The 16,772-nt window shown below is 40.2% G+C and overlaps 2 protein-coding genes across 3 annotated transcripts; both read left to right on the top strand.

The window, feature by feature from the left end:
• The first annotated feature begins 24 nt into the window (after nucleotides 1-24).
• lrrc8ab (leucine rich repeat containing 8 VRAC subunit Ab) lies at nucleotides 25-9,541 on the top strand. 2 transcript variants are annotated; one of them, XM_022197255.2, is made up of 4 exons: nucleotides 25-168; nucleotides 741-857; nucleotides 2,899-5,017; nucleotides 5,147-9,541. In XM_022197255.2, the coding sequence occupies exons 3-4, from the start codon at nucleotides 2,906-2,908 to the stop codon at nucleotides 5,420-5,422; spliced, it is 2,388 nt and encodes a 795-aa protein (XP_022052947.2). In that variant the 5' UTR covers nucleotides 25-168; nucleotides 741-857; nucleotides 2,899-2,905; the 3' UTR covers nucleotides 5,423-9,541. The 2 variants fall into 2 exon arrangements, with proteins under 2 accessions (XP_022052947.2, XP_051806921.1); XM_051950961.1 differs by lacking the exons at nucleotides 25-168; nucleotides 741-857 and adding an exon at nucleotides 962-1,530.
• A 3,536-nt stretch (nucleotides 9,542-13,077) lies between these two features.
• ppil3 (peptidylprolyl isomerase (cyclophilin)-like 3) lies at nucleotides 13,078-16,607 on the top strand. The gene is made up of 6 exons (XM_051950966.1): nucleotides 13,078-13,182; nucleotides 13,449-13,523; nucleotides 14,415-14,508; nucleotides 14,601-14,668; nucleotides 14,753-14,871; nucleotides 14,961-16,607. Exons 1-6 carry the CDS (start codon nucleotides 13,180-13,182, stop codon nucleotides 15,085-15,087), a joined length of 486 nt encoding a protein of 161 aa, XP_051806926.1. The 5' UTR covers nucleotides 13,078-13,179; the 3' UTR covers nucleotides 15,088-16,607.
• The last annotated feature ends 165 nt before the right edge of the window (nucleotides 16,608-16,772 follow it).

Genomic DNA, 16,772 nt, shown 5'->3' with positions numbered 1-16,772 from the left:
CAGCGCCCCCGCTCGGATCGCTGGTAGCGCACAGCGAGCTCTCTGGATGGTACTGGAAATACAAAACAACGGCGAGCTAGCTCATCTGCTAGCCACAGCAAACACAATCTGTTTGTAGCTATTCGTTTTTAGAGACACGTTAAATTTGTACGCGGCACATCACACGAAGTAAGTCAAACATCCAAGACATTTTTTATTAGAAACCGTCGTAGTAAATGCGGCGTTTAATGTGATGTAAACTTCCGATAACAGAAAGAGCCAGTGGTCAACATGTAGCTAGCTTAGCTCAACCGGGTAATAGCAGCATAGCTCAGTTCGTTAGCGGTTTTTACGGTAACTTCAAAAAATGTCATTGTTTGTGGTCGGTGCTGACAATAAAGACAGCTTGTGGTCAGATACTGGCGTCCTATTAGAAACAGTGTATGAAGTAATTTAAAGATACACAGAGCAAACCATTCTGCTTTAACTTTTGGTTGAGTAGGTTGCTAGCCAGATGACAAAGACATCCCATGCTAACGTCAATGGCGGTGACTGATGGATGTTCTGAACAAATATTTAATTAACACATATCTCTTAGTGACACTTAACAATAACCATAGCCCGTAAGTGGCTGTTTGTTATATAATATGTGGTTAAATCACAACTTATTTTACTTTGTTTGCAAACGCATGCCACTCTTAAATAAGCGAGAAAATAGCAGTAACCTAATTTTCATCTCCCAATGTCTTTTTCACATCTAGTCAACCGCCTGGCGATGAGAGGGGCAATGATTCATGAAGACTTTTGGATACACAAAGAGTGGCTGGTCCACAAGGGACAACATCAGGCTCTGGGGCACAGATAACACCTCCAAACTGGCGAGTATTTCAATCACTGGGTGGACTTGTTGCTGTTATATCATCGGTCCATCCAGGGTGCTTCATTGGAATCGTTGTTAGGTGTGGGAACAGTTCCTCTGAACTGAGGCCAGTGTAAATACGCATATTTGGCCAAGGATCAGACTAGGCGTCTCGACTCCTCGCCTTTACAGTTTCCTAACAAAGCGCAAGCTGTGATGAATGCCAGCTCTTGATTCTTGTTGTGTGTATGCATGTGTGTAGGTGTGTGTCTTTTTTTGGGGGGGGGCAAAAGGTGACAGTAGAGTATTCCAGGGAGACACTGGTTGGAGACAGTGGCTTCTGTAAGGTAAACAGGATCTCCTCCTGAAGGTCGAGGGAGGTGCTTCTCAAGGCCCCCACAGACAATACTCTGGGTATTATTAACGGAAATGGCTAAGAATAGAGAGCAGGGGAGCAAGGTGGCTCCTCTGGCGGTCGTGTTGTTTGGGTTAAACAAGCCAGAACGGAACATCATCTTTAGAAGAGTGACTTCTCGAGCTTACATGCTGGGTGTGGCGCACTCGCACAAGGCAAGGGGTTGCTTTAGAGGGCTTTAGCTGCCTCTGATGTGCAGCAGAGGTAAAAGAGAGTAGCTGTGGATCACTCTTGACTGTTTTATGCATGGAGTTGTTGCACTTTACAGCTTGGATTTGTAAGTAAAAAACTGTTTTTCAAGACCGTTGGGAATATATTTGTTTGTTGTTTCGCAAAAGTTCGAAGTTATGTAACATTTCATGCCAACAGCTCAGTGTCGCTGCTTCACTGCATCTTACTGTCTACGTGTCAGGTGTAGATTAAGACTGCATGGATGCATAAAAGCTTTAAACCCCCGGTGAGCAGTGGATAAAAGATTTACTTGGGTCAATGTGTGTTTGTTTTACAACATCGATGCGGGTCGTGATTTCATTCTGTAAAATAAATGAGTGTGCTATTGGGGAAAAAACCCACAAAAGAATGTCTGGTTTTCTGTTAATCCAACAAATTAAAGCCCAACGAACAATGAATTATTGCACAGAAGCATTTTTCATGTGAAGCTATTTTGATTTGCAGCGTAATCCACTTTAATCCAACACATGTGTGAGTGGTACAGATGCCTCAAGTTTGTTTTCTCGAAGTATGTATCATTGTTGGAGCTAATCAGATTCCCACAATGAGTATCATTAGGGTTGCATAGGTTATTGTCTGAATGCATATGACTGTCCTGCGTTACTGTGCCTTTCTCTCTGTGCAACAGTGTAAATGTACAGACTTTGTTGTGTCAGAATATTATGAAATCCACGGCTCTCTGATTAAGTGATGCAATTACCATCAGAAGAGAAAGGTGGAGTTTGTCTATCCTTGCTAATTAGGCTGCTGATGAAAAGCTGACGTGTTGTTTTGTATGATTAAGCCGGTGCAGGGTTGTTATTCTCTTAATTTACTCATTTATTATGTTTATTGCCCGCATACATATTGAGGGCAGCTGTCTCTTTGCCTGCTTGTTATCCGTCTTTTTTATTCTTTTTCTTCGTGGGGACAGTCGATTAATTCTTCACGCATATCTCGCAGGGAGTAAATTAAAATGCAGGCAAATTGACTTTATATTTTATTGGTGACTAGTTTGCCATTTGGCCGCAACGTTTGAAACACAATGTCCAGTATGACGCCCCTCTTGAAAGCAAGATTGATTGTGCCTGTTTAAGAATAGTTAAATCAATAACAGGGTAACCCACTCAGTAAAGTCCAACAGGAAATTCTTTGTCACAATTGCTCTTTCATTACTCATAGCGGCCTTCAAATTAACCGTCTGAAATGTTCTGATGTATGACCTTGTTAGTTAGCACTATAGTATTGATTTGTCGGCTTGGTATTGTGTTGTTGTACAGGGAAAGGTTGTTCAGGCATTGGAGGAGGAGAGCTTTTTATTTTTCATTTTCCAGAAAACCCTGTAGTGTTTTGATGCTTGACCAGGTTATTACATTCAATCTATCCTCGGTGCACAGTTTCTGATTATGTCCTCAACTCTTCTGCTCTCCCACAGATAAACCATGATCCCCATCACCGAGCTGCGGTACTTTGTGGACACCCAGCCAGCGTACCGCATCCTGAAGCCATGGTGGGACGTGTTCACCGACTACATCTCCATCGTCATGCTCATGATTTCTGTGTTCGGGGGGACGCTGCAGGTCACCCAGGACAAGATGATCTGCCTCCCCTGCAAGTGGGTGGTGAATGAAACCTGCAAGAAAAACTTTAGCTCCTCCATCCCCACGTCGCTGTTCTTGGAGCCCAAAGGAATCCAGTACGATCTGGACCGCCACCAGTACAACTACGTGGATGCTGTGTGCTATGAAAATAGGTTGCACTGGTTTGCCAAATATTTCCCTTACTTAGTATTACTCCACACCCTTATTTTTCTAGCTTGCAGCAACTTTTGGTTCAAGTTTCCACGGACTAGCTCCAAACTGGAGCACTTTGTGTCCATCTTGCTGAAATGCTTTGACTCTCCCTGGACTACCAGGGCGCTATCGGAGACGGTGGTTGAAGAAAGCGATCCAAAACCAATGAAAATGAACGGCTCAATGGACCACAAGGAGTCCGTTATCAGCGAGGATGTAGAAGCAAGTGTTCCTATGCTTCAAAGGACAAAGACACGCTTTGAGCAGGGAATTGTGGATAGAACTGAAACTGGAGTTTTGGATAAGAAAGAGGGCGAGCAGGCAAAAGCTCTGTTTGAAAAAGTGAAGAAGTTCCGCATACACGTGGAAGAAGGAGACATTGTGTACAGACTGTACATCCGTCAGACTATTATCAAAGTTATCAAGTTTATTTTGATAATCTGTTACACAGGGTATTACGTGCACGATATTAAATTCAGTGTTGACTGTTCTGTAAATATTGAGAGCCTGACCGGTTACAGCGTGTACCGTTGTGCTCACCCACTGGCTACACTTTTTAAAATCCTAGCCTGTTTCTACATCAGCTTAGTGGTGGTATACGGTCTGATCTGCATGTACACGCTTTGCTGGATGCTTCGGCGCTCCCTCAAGAAGTACTCCTTTGAGTCCATTCGGGAAGAGAGCAGCTACAGCGACATACCCGATGTGAAGAATGACTTTGCATTCATGTTGCACATGATAGATCAGTATGACCCTCTGTACTCCAAGCGCTTTGCCGTGTTCCTCTCTGAAGTAAGCGAGAATAAGCTGAGGCAGCTCAACCTCAACAATGAGTGGACGCTGGACAAGCTCAGGCAGAGGATCACGAAGAACTCTCAGGAGAAGTTGGAGTTGCACCTTTTCATGCTGAGCGGCATTCCAGATACAGTGTTTGACCTGATGGAGTTGGAAGTTCTCAAACTGGAGCTAATCCCAGATGTTACCATTCCCCCAATCATCGCCCAGCTGGTCAACCTGCGAGAGATGTGGCTCTATCACACCCCAGCCAAAATCGAAGCTCCCGCTTTGGCTTTTCTGCGTGAGAACTTGAAGTCTCTGCACATTAAGTTCACCGACATCAAAGAAATTCCCCTGTGGATCTACAGTCTGAAGAATCTCAGCGAACTCCATCTGACGGGGAATCTCAGCGCCGAGAACAACCGTTACATTGTCATTGACGGACTCCGGGAGCTCAAGAGGCTCAAAGTTCTTCGTCTGAAGAGCAATCTCACCAAGCTACCTCAAGTGGTGACAGACGTGGGCATGCACCTGCAGAAGCTGTCCATCAACAACGAAGGCACCAAGCTGATGGTGCTGAATAGTCTGAAGAAGATGGTGAACCTGACTGAACTAGAGCTCATCCGCTGCGATCTGGAACGCATACCGCACTCGATCTTCAGTTTGCACAACTTGCAGGAGATCGATCTGAAGGACAACAACCTGAAGACGATTGAGGAAATCATCAGCTTTCAGCACCTTCATCGGCTGGTCTGCCTTAAGCTCTGGTACAACCAGATCGCCTACATTCCCATTCAGATCGGCACCCTGACGAACCTGGAGAAGCTGTACCTGAACAGGAACAAGATTGAAAAGATTCCCAGCCAGTTGTTTTATTGCCGCAAGCTGCGTTTCTTGGACCTGAGCCATAACAACTTAACCTACATCCCAACAGACATCGGCTTCCTGCAGAATCTTCAGTACCTGGCAGTGACAGCCAATAGGGTGAGTGTACATTTGATTTTAACCGCTTCTATTTGATTAAAATAATTAATCTGCCACTGAAAATTTGCACTTTAAAAATTCTCATCTCTTTCTTCCTGATCCCAACACTCTCCGTGTCTTAAAATATAGATCGAGAGCCTGCCTAATGAGCTGTTTCAGTGCAAGAAGCTTCGCACTTTGAACTTGGGGAACAATTGCCTGCAGTCTCTGCCATCGCGTTTCGGAGAGCTGACTGCGCTGACACAACTCGAGCTGAGAGGAAACCGTCTGGAGTGTCTGCCCGTGGAGCTGGGAGAGTGCAGACAGCTCAAGAGAACTGGTCTGGTTGTGGAGGAGGACCTGTTCAACACGCTGCCCACGGAGGTTAAAGAACAGTTATGGAAAGCGGACAAAGAACAAGTCTGAACCGGTCTGCATCTGTGAGCTAAAACCGATTCTGACCAACTGAGTGTGGACGCAGGAGGAGCTCCCCACAAGTGTCCCAGAGGCTCATTAAAGCGGGAATGAGTCCTGCTGCAGCATCCTGCCAGTAAGGTCGGGTAATGAGAACCAGTGCCAGTTCATTAGAACCAAAATACTGATTCTGGCAGCTTCTGGTCCTTCTCTTAGTTCATTTGATATTGTCATTCCTTTACAAACAACTTCTCAGGCCTTTACATTATAACCCAGTAATGATGCTTTTTAGCAATAATGTAGCAGTGCCATTGTGTTAAAAAAAAATCACGTGTTTACATTTTATGCTTCTCAATTATGGTATAGAAGTCAAAGTATGCAAAACTGTGGGCCAGCTTTTGCTGAAAAAAAGCAGCTGGTTCTTGATCAATTAAGATTTAATACGTAATTAAAATAATCTTTCGAGGACTGTTGCTTTGAAGGAACAAATTAGAGAGCAAAAATGACGCTTTATTTCTGTCTACAGATGATTATCAAAACTGTAGCCAGCACTGATTCCAGTTGTTTTGAGCTGTTATTGACTCATAACATGCAAATTAGTTAATTAGGAAATCATGAAAGTAAGCTAGAGTCTCTCTTTTTTGGACAAATTAAGCAGGAGTTCTCTCACAATGTTTGACAATTGATCTGATTTGGTTATCAGATGTTATACTTATATGTAGGCAGTGACAGTACAAGCCAGTCGGACACTTGACTTTTAACACTCTATCCGTCGTCCAGCAGTGACATGAGCTAAATTAAAACTCTGCTGGCTTTTCTGCTCTACAGCAATGACCTTCAGATACCCTCAGAGCTCGGCTCGACACCGATGTGAAAATCTCGAAAGTATGACGGGAATTTTTCAAATCAGGGATTACTAATGACGGGCGAAGTCAAGGAAGGTGATGACAAGACTGTTAGCGGGGCAAGCGCTGAGACGTGTGATATTTATACGAGTGCGATCCTTACATGGAGTCGGTCTGACAGAGAGGAGGGATTATTGGCTCTTTCTTGGGGGGGGTAAAGATGTGTGTTTGATCCAGCGCTTGAGGAAAAGCAATTATTCTACTGAACGCTACTCACTGGACCAGCATCACAATTACATTAGCGAAGCTTTCCATCAGGATAGGCGACCCTCACCGCAACCTGTACTTTCCAATTGAGTAAAATCTATTAAATGGCCATGCTGTGTTTATATATATATATTTTCTTTTTTTGCAATGAATTGCACAAAACAACATGATGAGATCTGATGAAAATGCTGAAAAGTTTCTGAATGAGATGTCGGAAGAATTCAGATGACGTTGGTATAGAATAACACAGGACTACAACAAAATGGAGCCTCTAGATGTTGGTAATACGGCTGAAACAGATGTAGAAACACTAGATCGGTTTATTGATGATAAATCAACCACTGGTCCACTGCTATGAACTTATAGTTTAGAGTTAATTTCCACAAATAAGTCATCTGTTTTCTTAACACCTGGCCTTGTTTATTCTAGCATTAGAATCCGACTTTTCTACCTTTATAGGGCAGTTATCCTTTTCGTTTTATCTTGCTGAACTGCATTACCCAGAATTCAGTGCAATGTTCAGCGCAAATGTTCACCTGTGTGAGATAACGGCCATCTTTAATGTCAGATATTTAAATTGCTACACTTTAAACTCAGATTGCTGGGGTTCATATTTAATTTAATTTTATTATTTTGTGCTCTGTGTAGAAAAACAGTGCAATTATGGTCATTTTTGAAAAGCTAATTGAGGTGAAATTTGGTTAAAAAAACATTCCATTTAATGAAGAGAAGAAAATGTCAATCATAGGAATGAAATTGTTCCTTTATTCTGAAAGATTTTCTGTCAGATTAGTTGCCTTAACTTTTTTTTTTTCCTTTTAATCTTGTGGATTGTTACTTGTTGTAGCATTTGTGTGGATGAACATTAGTTATTGTAGTTCTGGCCAATATTTTGATGCAATTATTTGTCCGAAAAGATGCACTAAACTACTCGGCTCCAAATGACAATGTGAGCATCAGGACAGATGTGCTGTGTGTTTTGTGTTTTGCTCGACTGTTTTGTTTGATTACAAGTGACTAGTGAGGCTTTTCTTTTCAGTTGTACCCTCACCTTGTGACTTTATTTAAAATACAGCTACCCGATTCCAGGTTTCCGTTTATTAACCAGGGTCGCTATGTGCTGCTGAGAACAACTACAGCTGAAGTCGGAAGGGATGAAACATTAAAATTCACTAAAACTTCGACCAAGCTGTTGTATTTAGAGCTTGTTATTGAAGACGCACAGGCTTATTTTTGGAAAGGAAGTAGAGTTTTTTTGTGTGTGTTTCTTTTAGATGCGCCTCTTGCAGAAACCTGGACAAAAACATGAAAGATTTGAAATATTTTCTTTAATAGGAAGGCCAGAATTACAAATTAATATCTTGACATACTTATTTTGACTCAAACTGGATATTTTAGGTCATCAAAGCTGCAGACTTTTTTTTTTGAAATTTTTAGCATTCTTCATTTTATTGTCATTATTATTACTTTCCCTGTTTGTGTTCGTTTGTAAAGCAAAGCTAAATAGTTTTGGCCTGAGAGTGACTTCTCAGGCAAAGTAAGACTTAAAAATATGGAATTCGAAATCAATGCACAGCTCCGATACAGCACAAGACATAATAAGGGGTCCTTTTGTTCACCCTGAGATGAAAAAAAAAATCAGTTTGTTTTAATAAACCTAAGAAATCCTGGACAGTAGCAATATGAAGTATAGGCACTTGATTGAAAAGCGTAGAAATAATTTAAGCTCATCTGCTTCAGTAACATGTTTTACTATGCTATAATGTGCAATATTGCCTTTTATTTAAACCATATAGAGGTAGAAGCGATGTCGTTGTCTAAATGTGCATCGGCATTTTCCTTTGGTCACATTGTTTTTACTCCAGGTAGACTTAAAAGTATATTAGAGGAGATTTTTGGGGTCCTAGAAAATGCTTTTGCACTCGAGCACCTCACCCACAGGCTACATTTTAATTCAAATGGTGGAATATAACACGTTTTTTTCCCGGCTACAGGAAGGTTCAACTGAGTGACTGCCAGCCATGAGATTAAAATGGTATTAGATTAGTGTGTGAGCTTGATTTTTGTAGAACTACTCACAGGAAAACGAATTGATTTTGGTCATTTAAAGTCCCAAGTGGAGCATTTTCAGAACACGTCAGCAATACGCCTCAGTTTAAGACAATCAGCTGTTCTAATTAAGAAATGTAAGTGTTGCACTGAGTACTGCAAGGAAGTGGCCAGTACATGAAAAATACGGTGTGTAGGCTGCTAGTAAAGTGGTATCAGTAACTAGATTAGGTTTTTTGTCTCATAGTCATTGTTAATCTTTAGTTTTCTGTATTTTCCTCCCTTTTTTGGACTCATTTATGTTCCCGTTTTGACAGCTATTAGTATTATCATTATAGTATAACTAAATTTCTCAGGAAACCAGCTAGTACTCACTTATATTTTTGAGTTGATTGCCTATTTTTTTTTATTACACCTGGTATTTTTATTAATTTAAACAGTCGTGATGACATTTTTATATGCATATTTGTATACGTTCTTTTCTAGGTTTGGTGTATTTAATATTGACTGTTGGTTTTGAAACAAAATGTGTTTTTAAAAGAGAAACCACTCGGTTTTAACCTCGATTCTGTGTTTTATGACCGCGTGCTAATTGAGCTGTACCACGTCAGAGTTGTGTCTTCATTGTGAGTAGCACAGGTGAAGTGTGTGTGTGAGTGTGTTTAGTGTTTTGTATGTTTGCATGATGGGACTTTCTCACATCCCTCATTTCCCATGTTTGTTCTTTGTCGTCTGAGAAACCATTATTTTGGGTACAACATAATTTCAAGTGTTCCCAGATTCATTTCCAGTCATAAGTGACACACACATTAGGTTTCATGCAGTTTTGTTTTGTTTTTGTTTTGCCAAAAAAAAGGTATCAATGCAACAGTACTGACATGAACCATGCAACCTGTTTGAACACGTGTCTCATCCTCTCTTGTACACCGTTCACTAGGGTAAGAAACTACAATAAAAGTGGTTGACAAAATTTGCCTTGGTTTCTCTTGGATTTCTGAACATTGGTGCAGGGTAAAAATCTGTTCATTGTGGGAGTTAAAATTGTATTTAAAGAGCTTTTACCGGTTTTAACAGACTACATCACATCTTCCCTGGCTTCCCTCCACTGGCTCCCTGTTTCTTCTAGAATTGACTTTTGAAGCTCACACCAAGCTACAATCTGTTTAGCCCTTATGAGCCTGCTAGCAGCCTTAGATCCTAAAGTGGATCTTTCTGGTCCTTTCAAAGTCTGAGTGTGATCGAGCTTCCTCTATTAGGGTCCCTCGAATTTGGAAGTTTGCAGTCAGTAACTTCAAATGAGCCACCTTGGTAGAGTACTGTGCACTCTGAGTGCTTTTCTTGTTCTTTAATTCACTGTTTTTATTCTTAATTTCTAAGTTTTAACCCTACATCTTATTCTTTAATTTATAAACTGCCTAGTTCCCTTATTTGATATGTGTGTTAATCTAGCTAATTATTCACTCACTTACTGTCATTTTTGCTACTTAACTGACTGCTCTGCCTTGTCTCCTGATATCGTGCTTGATTGTGTTTTATGTTTTAACTCTCAAAGCACCCTGTGAACCAACTTCTTAACGGTGCTATATAAATAAATAAAGTTAATATTGAGTGTCTTGCAGAATGATGGCAGTTGTGAGCACAAATCTGGACCACCTCCTCAATTTTCACTTGTAAAAATGCACCACTTTAGCTTAATTTCTACTTGCATGACAATAAGAGGCTTCTCCTACCATCTAATGATGAGGTGTCGTCTTGTCAGATCTCCTTTAAAGACCCTCATTATCTCTTTTTTGTGCCCATGTGTTTTGTGTTCTTAAATAAATTACTTAACCCAAATTCTGAATGCACCTAAAGCACATGTGATGATAAAAAATGGAAAGCAAATGTGTGCATATACACACGTGGACAAAATTGTTGGTACCCCTCAGTTAAAGAAGGAAAAACCCACAATTCTCACTGAAATCACTTGAAACTCACAAAAGTAACAATAAATAAAAATTTATTGAAAATTAAATAATCAAAAACAGCCATTACTTTTGAATTGTTGATTAACATAATTATTTAAAAAAACAAACTAATGAAACAGGCCTGGACAAAAATGATGGTACCTCTATAAAAGATTGAAAACTATTTGACCAGAGTGACATGATTAACTCAGGTGTGTCATTTAATTGACATCACAGGTGTTTCCAAACTCATAATCAGTCAGTCTGCCTATTTAAAGGGAGACAAGTAGTCACCCTGCTGTTTGGTGAAAAGGTGTGTACCACACTGAACATGGACAACAGAAAGCGAAGGAGAGAATTGTCCCAGGACATCCGAAAAAAAATTATAGACAAACATCTTAAAGGTAAAGGCTATAAGACCATCTCTAAACAGCTTGAAGTTCCTGTGACAACAGTGGCTCATATTATTCAGAAGTTCAAGACCCACGGGACAGTAGCCAACCTCCCTGGACGTGGCCGCAAGAGGAAAATTGATGACAAATTGAAGAGACGAATCGTTCGAATTGTATCCAAAGAGCCCAGAGCAACCTCCAAAGAAATTAAAGGTGAACTCCAAGGCCAAGGTACATCAGTGTCAGATCGCACCATTCGTCGTTGTTTGAGCCAAAGTGGACTTCATGGGAGACGACCAAGGAGGACACCACTGCTGAAAAAAACTCATAAAAAAGCGAGACTGGAATTTGCAAAAATGCATGTTGACAAGCCACAAAGCTTCTGGGAGAATGTCCTTTGGACAGATGAGACCAAACTGGAGCTTTTTGGTAAGGCACATCAACTCTATGTTCATAGACTCAAAAACCAAGCATACGAAGAAAAGAACACTGTCCCTACGGTGAAACATGGAGGAGGCTCAGTAATGTTTTGGGGCTGCTTTGCTGCATCTGGCACAGGGTGTCTTGAAAGTGTGCAAGGTACGATGAAATCTGAAGACTATCAAGGCATTCTGGAGAGAAATGTGCTGCCTCGTGTCAGAAAGCTTGGTCTCAGTCGCAGGTCATGGGTCTTCCAACAGGACAACGATCCAAAACACACAGCCAAAAACACCCAAGAATGGCTGAGAGAAAAGCGTTGGACTATTCTAAAGTGGCCTTCTATGAGCCCAGATCTGAATCCCATTGAACATATGTGGAAGGAGCTGAAACATGCCATTTGGAGAAGACACCCATCAAACCTGAGACAACTGGAGCTGTTTGCTCATGAGGAGTGGGCCAAAATACCTGTTGACAGCTGCAGAACGCTCATTGACAAATACAGAAATCGTTTAATTGCAGTGATTGCCTCAAAAGGTTGTGCAACAAAATATTAAATTATGGGTACCATCATTTTTGTCCAGCCCTATTTCATTAGTTTGTTTTTTTAAATAATTATGTTAATCAACAATTCAAAAGTGATGGCTGATTTTGATTATTTAATTTTCAGTAAATTTTTATTTATTGTTACTTTTGTGAGTTTCAAGTGATTTCAGTGAGAATTGTGGGTTTTCCTTCTTTAACTGAGGGGTACCAACAATTTTGTCCACGTGTGTAAGGATGCGGCCCTGAATGTAAACTGTGGATCAAAATATTTCTTTCTGTCTGCATAAAGTCTAAATATAGCCTTCGGTCCAATGATCTCGCTCTTGAAAATAATATATAGCTGGTCTAAAATGTTACTATATGAATTTAGTGTTCATCTGGTCTGTTTACTAAAGCCAAAATATTTCCCTGTCATGCCAAGAATTTTATTGCAGAGATTTTTCCACTTTGCAGTCTTGGCAGAGTATTTTCAGCATTTATGGATGTTTTCCAGAACTAATAATCATTAAAGTATAATAAAATATGGCAAGAGGAGGCCGGGTAGAAACGTAAACAAATTGTACTTTGGAGTAAATAAATAAGCCATCATTAAGTTATGGATCGATGTTTACTGTGTTTTGTGTGCAACACAGACACTGGATTTGGCCTGATATTTGTTTCCATAATATATTTTGTTATTATATGGATGCATTTTTCTCCTCACCACCACCTGTATATTTTCTCCTGGACTACATAAGCATGAGTCACTGAGATTACTATTAAATTAAATAAATAAAAACAAGTAATTCCCAGGCACAGCTTTACGCACAACTATAGTAAATAAAAATAAGACCAATACCAAGGCGTGCAGTGTGAGACTCAGGGGTCTAGCCAGCCAGCCTGCACTAACTGTGATATGAATGTAGCACATGGACTAAGCTCAGAAAAAATAGGACGACTTTTTACAATAAAATAAATTGGAAGTGGAGCGTTTATCTCGCTGAAATCTACAGACTGCGGGGGACTGAGAGGATTTGGGGGTTGAGAGCCCATAAGCTCATTTTCGGCTTTATCTGACCACTTTCCTACCAGCATCACCAAAATCGTGTATGTGCGCAGCACGCGTGTTTCACAATATAGCTGACCACACAAACTCGATATCTGTCGGTTGAAAGATCTACACAGCGTGAAAAATAACAAATGCAAAGTCAAGCTAATTTTGACGTTTAAACGACTGTGAACGCCATGCGGAACCTTTCGGCGCCCGGTAACAATCCCCACACGGACATGTTTCTCCGACGCACTTGGTCGCGGACGCAACGTTTGAAATGGTAAATTTCATTGTAGAAATTTCCACAAGGCTATAGTCACAATTAAATAAGTAAAACAGCTCCAAAGGTTTTTAGGCGATGTCGTTGTTTAACAGAGCTAACGTCGATACGAACCGGTTTGCTAACGGCGTTTGTTTAACGTAAAAATGTACTTCTTTGCTACAAGAGACTAAGCTAGGAAGTCAACACCACGAATGCACACATTATTGTGCCTCTTAAAAGTATATGTTAAAAAAATAACGGTGTTTTTCTTGTATGTTTTCCAGGCTGTCACGCTTCACACAGATTTAGGAGAAATTAAGATTGAATTGTTCTGCGAGCGAACCCCGAAAGCTTGTGAGGTGAGCTTCATACTGTCTTTATTATTGCATTTAGTTAATGTATTTGTTGTTTTCATAATATGAAAATCAATTTGTAGGGACTTGAAACTTCCTAGCTATGTACTAATGTACGTTGAATAAGTAGAGTATTGCTAAACAGGCTAAGTTGAGGTTCAACTTGTTTGTCTAATTGAGAAATTTTACAATGCAACGGCCTTCATATCACTTTATTATTGTTCACGCAGTGGTAGGAAAAGATCCTTTGCTTTGTTGAAAGTACCAATACAACAATGTAAAAACAATCCATTACTAGGAGAAATCTCACAATGTCTCTATGTGTAACATACAAATTTACTTGCACTCCTGCACAATGACAATAAAGTGTCTATCTTATCGTTTTTAGATGGGATTATTATTGGCATTTGCACATCAAGCTGTTTACACTATATACTATGGAATCTTGCAGATTCTATGGTGAAAAATTAGCACATTTCTGTTATTTTATAATACTTTCATATGACTTTGGATTTGCTACACTTGCTTTTGATTTAACCTGTAAGACTTTCTGTGTATTTGTCTTGTGATGTTCACTGTGTACTTTACTTTTTTAATTGTTATGTTAATTATTTAGACATGTTCATGTTTACTGTAACTCACCAAGTCAAATTAAAGGCAGTTTTCTATGCAGTACCAACAGATAATTTGAGGAGTTGAAAGATGATAAATTGGAAGAAGAAATAAAGAAAATGTTATTATTCTAATACACATATCTTGGTTTATATTTTAAATTTTTTTGTGATATTGAATCATTTAAAAAGAAAGTGTTGAAGTGAAAAATTTAGAGGAGCTGCTGTTGTAGCATCATTTTCAGTTGCCAAAGTTTCATTTTCCTGTTATCATTTTGTTTCCCAGAACTTTCTTGCGTTGTGTGCCAGTGGGTTCTACAATGGCTGCATTTTCCACAGAAACATTAAAGGCTTCATGGTTCAGACTGGAGACCCTACAGGTATTCGGCTGTTCTGCATCTGAGCAATACCTGAAATGTCCAAAATCACTTTCTCAATATCTGTCCTTTGTGTCTTTGTTGAAATGTTCCAGGCACAGGTAAAGGAGGAACGAGCATATGGGGTCGCAAATTCGAAGATGAGTACAGCGAGCACTTAAAAGTGAGTAAATCCTGGAGCTAGTTGGCCTCAATGTGTTTTCAGTGTTGAATATTGCCGCTTATGTGTACTTCTTGTTTCCTTCAGCATAACGTAAGAGGAGTGGTCTCGATGGCAAACAATGGTCCCAACACGAACGGCTCCCAGTTTTTCTTCACGTACGCCAAACAGCCCCATCTGGACATGAAGTACACAGTGTTTGGAAAGTACGCAACTTATTTCACATCAGAGAGAGCAGAACTGACAGGACTGATACTAGATCGCCAGCTGACATCTCCCTCTCTTTAACATGCAGGATTATCGACGGCTTGGAAACACTGGACGAACTGGAGAAGCTGCCTGTGAATGAAAAGACGTTCCGACCGCTGACTGAAACCCGCATTAAAGATGTGACCATTCATGCTAACCCGTTCGCTGGGTAGCTGGTTTTCACCTCAGAAATACAGATAGGCCTCTAATGCAGACATGGATATTCCCCATAAATCACTTGATACAGTGTGTGTTGCCGTGCCAAAGTTAAAATGGATAACTTGTCAGGGGGTAGAAATTGGGGAGAAAACCACCCACACATTGATGATTGACAGCGCACTGACTGCCAGGCAGGAAAGTGCTGAGCTGTCTTCGAAAAATTCATGCTTCATACATCAGGTTTTTCAAGTAGGAATGACATCCCAGAGTTCAATTTTACTGTCACTGTCGATGGAGCAGTGCCAGATTTTCTAACTTGAAGCTGAAGTGTGTGACTTTAACTTATAAGTGAACCTCCATGGCATCCAGGCACTTCCCCAGTGAGTCCACACAGTACTGACTAAGCTCCTCAGTACCAAGTAAATCTCTGGATTTGGCAGTATGCTGCAGTTTGAAGTCTGTGAGGGTATTTATGTACTGGTAATAGTACACCAGTAGAAAACATTTTACGTCAACGAGCGATGAGGGTTTTGTCGGCTGAAGGTGGTCAACTCGGAGTATTCTCTGAGGAGAGTTTGTGATGCTCCAGATTTTAAAAAAAAACTTGTTCAGCAGAAGAATTGGAGGATAAACAAGAAACTTATGGTCAGCAAGGCATCAATCAGAAGCACACTTAACGGTATCTTTGTATTTACTCGCTGCCAAAAGGGAGAGGCAGAAGTTCCGCACTGCAGATTTCATATTAAGTTCAGGAGGAATCATAGACGGAATATAAAAGATGGATGTAGCCATTGTTAAGTGGAGTTTTCAATTTGGCTTTGTTTTGAAATGAGATGTAACGGGCAAACTGTGGATCTGATTGGTGCAATAACAACCTGTCAATCACAAGGTAGCCCTGCCTTTATGTCTGCTGTACTTTAAATGGAACCACCATACTGCATTAAATCAGGCCTTAAAGTAGCCACAGAAACCATAAAGTTATTGGAAATATGTTCACTGAGATAATTAATCAAGATGAAATGGGGTAATTTTCTGTTGAACTTCGATACAATTGGACATGTTTTTGCCACCAATTGTCGCTCCCTGCTGGCTCTTAGAAAGAATGCCATTTAAAACAATTCTGCATTGGTCTGACTCACCAGATAAAGACTGTAGGTATTGGCCTGGGATTAGTTAGAGAGTTCTGTAGTACTGAATGGTCTGGCTGCACCACACCATCGATCTGCTATCAGTTATTAATAGGTGCATGCAGCCAGACCATTCTGTACAGTCCTGTGTTGGCTCTAGAAAATGGCTGCGCAAGACTATTTTCACATAGATTTCACTTTTTGGACCATGAAGCTGCATCTGTCGATCTTTTATATAAAGTCTGTTGGTCTTTGCTTTCTCCAGTTTGCGTTGTATAATGAGGGATGTAAGAAAAGTGTAGGTTATTCAACTATTCCTAGAATGAAACCATGTCTGACATTGTTGCTGTTTTTCTCTTGTAAATAATTTGCCATTTTTTGTACTGAATAAAACTATTCTAGTTTTAGATTTTGGTCTTTTTTAAAAACACATTTTACAGTATGTTGTGCATGCAAAGACACATTAAATGCCTTCACTTGCTGAAGGCCTGTGGCTTTAAGTCCTGATGCAGTGGCAAAAACTAATTTTAGTCCATAGAAGCAATTATCTTACTTCTACTCTACATAATTTT

Source organism: Acanthochromis polyacanthus, chromosome 7 (assembly GCF_021347895.1).
Source record: "Acanthochromis polyacanthus isolate Apoly-LR-REF ecotype Palm Island chromosome 7, KAUST_Apoly_ChrSc, whole genome shotgun sequence".
Lineage (NCBI taxonomy): Eukaryota > Metazoa > Chordata > Actinopteri > Pomacentridae > Acanthochromis > Acanthochromis polyacanthus.
This window is presented reverse-complemented; position numbering and strand designations above follow the sequence as displayed.

Excerpts from the sequence above, each read along its gene's own strand:
- ppil3 (XM_051950966.1), top strand. Across the intron at positions 13,524-14,414 it reads GAACCCCGAAAGCTTGTGAG|AACTTTCTTGCGTTGTGTGC; the intron begins GTGAGCTTCATA and ends TTTGTTTCCCAG. Across the intron at positions 14,669-14,752 it reads AGTACAGCGAGCACTTAAAA|CATAACGTAAGAGGAGTGGT; the intron begins GTGAGTAAATCC and ends TGTTTCCTTCAG.
- lrrc8ab (XM_022197255.2), top strand. The coding sequence starts at position 2,906 with ATGATCCCCATCACCGAGCTGCGGTACTTTGTGGACACCCAGCCAGCG. Across the intron at positions 5,018-5,146 it reads TGGCAGTGACAGCCAATAGG|ATCGAGAGCCTGCCTAATGA; the intron begins GTGAGTGTACAT and ends CTTAAAATATAG.